This window comes from Dendrobates tinctorius, unplaced genomic scaffold (genome assembly GCF_039654945.1).
Source record: "Dendrobates tinctorius isolate UK_male_01 unplaced genomic scaffold, ASM3965494v1 ptg000028l, whole genome shotgun sequence".
NCBI lineage: Eukaryota > Metazoa > Chordata > Amphibia > Anura > Dendrobatidae > Dendrobates > Dendrobates tinctorius.
The window spans coordinates 97417617-97423664 of NW_027361696.1; the positions used below are offsets into that span (position 1 = coordinate 97417617).

At 57.1% G+C, this 6048-nt stretch overlaps 1 protein-coding gene across 1 annotated transcript; it reads right to left on the reverse strand.

Moving 5' to 3' along the window:
- Positions 1-1755: 1755 nt before the first annotated feature.
- ZNF503 (zinc finger protein 503) lies at positions 1756-5806 on the reverse strand. The gene is made up of 2 exons (XM_073571196.1): positions 5153-5806; positions 1756-3594 (listed from the first exon to the last, which is right to left on the reverse strand). The coding sequence occupies exons 1-2, from the start codon at positions 5411-5413 to the stop codon at positions 2236-2238; spliced, it is 1620 nt and encodes a 539-aa protein (XP_073427297.1). The 5' UTR covers positions 5414-5806; the 3' UTR covers positions 1756-2235.
- Positions 5807-6048: the final 242 nt, after the last annotated feature.

The following is a 6048-nucleotide window of genomic DNA, read 5'->3' on the forward strand; positions in this document are numbered from 1 at the left end:
TGGGTGCCACCGACCTCAGCACCTACAGCTGGGTACTACCGACCTCAGCACCTACAGCTGGGTGCCACCGACCTCAGCACCTACAGCTGGGTGCCACCGACCTCAGCACCTACAGCTGGGTACTACCGACCTCAGCACCTACAGCTGGGTGCCACCGACCTCAGCACCTACAGCTGGGTGCCACCGACCTCAGCACCTACAGCTGGGTGCCACTGATCACAGCAAGTACCTACAGCTGGGTGCCACCGACCTCATTATCTACAGCTGGGTGCCACCGACCTCAGCACCTACAGCTGGGTGCCACCGACCTCAGCACCTACAGCTGGGTGCCACCGACCTCAGCACCTACAGCTTGGTACCACCGACCTCAGCACCTACAGCTGGGTGCCACCGACCTCAGCACCTACAGCTAGGTGCCACAGATCTCAGCAAGTACCTACAGCTGGGTACCACCGACCTCAGCACCTACAGCTGGGTGCCACTGACCTCAGCTATCTCCAGCTAGGTACCACCAACCTCAGTACCTACCTACAGCTGAGTGCCACCGACCTCTGCACCTACAGCTGGGTACCCCCGACCTCAGCACCTACAGCTGGGTACCACTACCACCAACCTCAGCAAGTACTTACAGCTGGGTGCCACCGATCTCAGCACGTACAGCTGGGTGCCACTGACCTCAGCACCTACAGCTGGGTACCACCACCTCAGTAAGTACCTACAGCTGGGTATCACTGGCCTTAGTACCTACAGCTGGGTACTACCAACCTCAGCACCTACAGCTGGGTATCACCGACCTACCTACCTACAGTTGGGTACCACAGGCCTCATTATCTACAGTTGGGTACCACCGACCTCATTGTCTACAGTTGGGTACCACCAACATCAATACCTCACCGACCTCACTACCTACAGCTGGGTAGGTACCATCAACCTCAGTAAGTACCTAAAGCTGGGTACCACCAGACTCATTATCTACAGCTGGGTACCACCAACCTCAGCACCTCCAGCTGGGTACTACCGACCTCAGCACCTACAGCTGGGTACTACCGACCTCAGCACCTACAGCTGGGTACCACCAATTTCATCACCTACAGCTGGGTACCACCGACCTCAGCACCTACAGCTGGCTACTACCGACCTCAGCACCTACAGCTGGGTGCCACCAACCTCAGCACCTACAGCTGGCTACTACCGACCTCAGCACCTACAGCTGGGTACCACCAATTTCATCACCTACAGCTGGGTACCACCAACCTCAGCACCTACAGCTGGGTGCCACTGACCTCAGCACCTACAGCTGGGTGCCACCGACCTCAGCACCTACAGCTGGGTGCCACAGATTGATTCATTAGTAACATTGATCGCAAAGATCCAAGAAAGTGAAAACGCAATTGATTGATGGTTATCGGTCATTGATTTCCAGATTCTGGCATATTTAGCAGCATGCTTTGTAATAAAATGATTCGCAAATATAACATAAATATGTGGAGCTATGTTTTTTCTTAATCCCTCCATGGCTAATCCAAGAGAGAAAGAAGGATCCCTGTGTATAAAATTCGCCGTTGCTATTCTGGGTTATTGTACAGTGATCGGATCTAGTCGGGTGTTTTCTCGTGAATTCCTTATTTCTGGTCTTTCCCCACCAGTCATTAGTTCTGGTGACAGATGATGGGAGTTCTGGTGACAGATGATGGGAGTTATCATGATCACATCTGCAGATCGGAGGCTCCACAGCAAATAAAGACGAGTCGGGTGTAAAGCAAATATAATGTTCTTTTTTTAATATTTGAAAGCAATACACTGTGAGATTGGTACAAGATGCAGAATGGCCGCTGCAGGGGGAAAGGGCAAAACAAAATAAGGCAAATTAGGGATTTTTTTTTTTTTAAATAAAATGTTTTGTTGTTTTGTTTTTTTTTTCTCCCAGAATACATAGAAAAAATACCAATTTGTTCCTTTCTGTTTACACCGTAAAAATACCTGAAAATGGTGAGAAACTGCTGTTGTCCGGTAAGAATCATGCACTGGATGGAGGGACGTGAAATAAGGGACAATACAGGGGCTGTCCCCCCACAAATGCACTTTAGGGGGCGTCCTGCTTGGAGCTAACAGAAATAAATACGTGGATCCGTTCCTCAGATGAACACCAGAATCAAGGGGGTTCTCTCATTAGAAAAAAAAAAAACAATCCATCAGAGTGTCTGTAGTGTCCAGGTGAGGCCCCCGCGGAGCCAGTCACTGGTAGCCCAGGGCGGAGGCTGTGGTGAGTCTCTGGCCATACAGGGCATATGGCGAGTAGTAGTGTCCTGTGGCTGCGGGCACTGGCACGGGGGCCCCGCCTGAGGGCAGGGGGCTTTTGGAGTATGGGTGGTAGCGGCTGCTGCTTAGTCCCAGGGGGTGGTGGTGAGGGCTGCGCAGGGTCAGGGGGCTGGAGGAGGCTCCTGTGGGGGGCATGTGCATGTGGCAAGCCATGGCCGCGGCTGCCAAGGACGAAGAGCTGGGGTACCCGGGTAATAGTTTGTCCGCTGCTCCGGGGAAGGCGGTGTGTGTCCGCAGGTGGCCGAGCAGCTCCTCGGAGGAGGAGAAGCGCTTGTCACAAGGACCCGTGGCCGACACCCAGTTACAGACATGGGGCAGGGGGTCATTGGGAAGCATGAAGCCATAGGGGTAGAGCGGGTGCCCCGGCAGAGACGGCGGGGAGACCCCGTGCAGCGCGTGGCTGGGGTACACCAGGGGGTATCCGGACTTCAGGTCGTGGCTGCAGGTGGCCCCGGCGCCCAGCTGCGTGGTGCAGTGGTAGCTGAGGCAGTAGGGGTCTCTGCACAGGCTGGCAGTCATTACAGAGGGCGGCGAGGCCCCGGTCAGGGGGCTGGAGGCCGACTTACTGGAGCACCCCAGGCTGCTCAGCTGGGCCCCCACTAAAGAGCTCCCCTTGGTGGGATCCAGAGAGACTCCGTGGGCCAGGAACTGCGGGGCGTACCCGGCGTAGGCTCCAGGGTAAGACATGCCGGCCGGAGGCAGCGGGAACACCGTGTGTCCGGGCTTGTAGGGGGACACCGGGGCCACCAGGCCGGATCCGAGCACCGAGGCCGAGGAGCTGGAGGAGGCCGGGGTGGGAGACGGGGCTGCAGACAGGCTCTTACAGCCCGCGGCCCCCTCCGGGTGAGTCTGCGGCAGCTCGGCGCTCAGCCGCCCGTGCGCGCTGCCTTCCACCTGGCCGCTCTTGGCGCACGGCTCCGTCTCCTTCTTGTCCCCGCTGTCCCCGGAGCTCTTGGGCTCAGACGAGGGCGGCGGGGTCCGGGGTGAGCCGGGGCTGCCCGTCCTGGGAGTGAAGGGAGGGCAGGCGGCGCTGGGCACTCGGAAGCCGGACTTGTCCCCGGACGGGGACTCCTTCTTTTCCGGGGGCTTGGAGTAGGGCTTGAAGCTGGACTTGTCCTCTGCGCCGATGTCGCTGAGCTTGAGCGGCCCAGGCTTGGTCTCCTTGTCAGCGGAGGATCCGGTCCCCGAGGACAGCTTGGACGGCGTGGGGTCCGGCTTTCCGATCTGGGAGCAGGTCTGGGCGAGGAGGGCGAGGGGGCTCTTCTTGGCGTCCAGCTGGGGAGGAGAGGAAGACAAATTACACAGGGTCACATTTTATCCCAATTACACCCCGTCCAGTCATCACTCACATCATGCCTCACATTACCGGAGCGGTGCCCGGTAATATGCTCTGTACCGACAGGAGCCAGCACCCACAGAAGAAGCCACCCGGGGCTCTGGAGAGGGCCGCCCCAAATCCCAGCTTCGCCGGCAGCTAAGAGAAGCGGGGACCTGGCTGCCGGCCCGGGGCTCTCCTTACCGGGGCTCTCCCTGCCGCCCCGGGGCTCTCCTTACCGGGGCTCTCCCTGCCGGCCCGGGGCTCTCCTTACCGGGGCTCTCCCTGCCGGCCCGGGGCTCTCCTTACCGGGGCTCTCCCTGCCGGCCCGGGGCTCTCCTTACCGGGGCTCTCCCTGCCGCCCCGGGGCTGTCCTTACCGGGGCTCTCCCTGCCGCCCCGGGGCTCTCCTTACCGGGGCTCTCCCTGCCGCCCCGGGGCTCTCCTTACCGGGGCTCTCCCTGCCGCCCCGGGGCTCTCCTTACCGGGGCTCTCCCTGCCGCCCCGGGGCTCTCCTTACCGGGGCTCTCCCTGCCGCCCCGGGGCTCTCCTTACCGGGGCTCTCCCTGCCGCCCCGGGGCTCTCCTTACCGGGGCTCTCCCTGCCGGCACCAACCACATGAAGTTCTTCCCTCTCCCAAAAGTTAGTATCGTATGTAGCAGTGTGGATGTCACTTTATGGGACTTGTCCGTATAATGCCCGACAGCTGCGGAGCTATAAATCGCCTCCAGACTCCGCCACTAACCGGAATTTAATTATAGCGACCACGGAAAAGCGCCGCTACCGGGGGGCAAAGAGGGATCCGGACCCCGACAGCACCTGGGTGAGAGGAGTCCAGAGAGCGTCCTATATAGCGAAAATTACATTATATGTAGGGAAGAAGATATATTCTAGATAGTGAAGATTACATTATATTTATTGGAGATGTATTCTAGATAGTGAAGATATATTCTGTATAGTAAAAATATATTATATAGGGAAAATTACATTATATAGAATAAAGGCGGTATATTCAATATAGGGAAGATTTAGTAAAAATTACATTCCATGTAATGAAGATATATTTTATACAGTGAAGATTACAATCTATTTATTGGAGATTATTCTATATAGTGGAGAGATCTACTATATGTAGTAACATTATACTCTATATAGAGGAGAGTCCATTCTATCCCGGCGATGTGTACTCTAGACGGTGACGCTCACTTCTATAGAGGAAAGATGCATTTTGTGTAGTGGAGAATACATTGTATAGAGGGAAGAGAAATTCTATAGAATGAAACCGACAATTGATCTAGTGAAACTCTTCTCTAGAGAGGATATATATATATATAGAGTGCACAGTATATTCTGTATATTACACATGTTTAGGTTGAATATTCTATAGAAGGCGCCCTGTGGTCTCTCCCTAGTCTAGTGACATGTACCCCACCGAGCAGACCGGATACTGGACCTAGGGGAGAATAATAGCAGAGCTGGACTCTGGGACAAGAGCCGGGATGTCCCGGTGCGGACTTACCTCTATGGGGCTGACCGGGGTGGACGGCAGCGGCTGCAGGTACTCGGGGTGCAGGATGTGGCCGCTGCGGGCAGTCAGCATCTTGAGCACTTTGATGGGCAGCCGTCCGGCCTGGCGCAGGGGGTCGCTGGGGGGCACCGTGTGCACGTACGCCCGGGGGCTGGCCGGCAGTGGTCCGCTGCTCGTCCCCGAGCTCTCCGCGCTTTCCCGGGCTGCAGGACTCACACGACTTAGTGCAGACGCCAGTGGCGAGCAGCTCATGTCCCCCGCACCGGCATCGGGCTGACGGCGGCAGGGGCGGCACCCCGGAGCTTCTGTCCTGATCGGGGAGACGGTGATCGGCCAGCACGATCCAGATCGCCCGACGCAGCGTCTGCCCCAGGTCGGCAGCAGATCGGGCGGTATCCAGCAGGGGAGCAGCTATATCCGTACAATCCAGGGGTGTATCCCGGGCAGGAGCCGCGGTCCCGGTGCAGAGCGCAGTGTGAGCAGCAGCCGCAGTTCTGCCAGACAGACTCACTTCAAAAGCCTCCGAATTAGAGCTGAGATTAAAGCCTTTGCCGCCTTCCAATCAAATAGGACCCCGAGGTGATTGGAGGGTCAAGGGGATGTGACGTCCCCCTCCTCGCTGCTGCCTCTAATGTTCTGCTCTTTCTTTCGGATCCCCCTCCCTCCTCTCGGTGGTTTCGCCTCTTTGCTCAAAGCACTGGCTTGAGATTACATTGTATGGTTCACGTCGCCTGCCGATTTCTTTTTTTCTACCGTGTCATTCCCTTGTCCCAGATCTTTACACTGGAAGAGGTCAGCAGCTGTTCTGATGGGGCCGCAGCCCTGGCTCCTGTCACCTCACCGAGGACTGCAGAGCTCAGGCTACCCTGTGCGGTCCTGGGTGCGAC

Coding starts and splice junctions, on each gene's coding strand:
- ZNF503 (XM_073571196.1), bottom strand. CDS start 5,413: ATGAGCTGCTCGCCACTGGCGTCTGCACTAAGTCGTGTGAGTCCTGCA. Junction 3,595..5,152: donor CCCCGGTCAGCCCCATAGAG/GTAAGTCCGCAC, acceptor TCTCCTCCCCAG/CTGGACGCCAAGAAGAGCCC.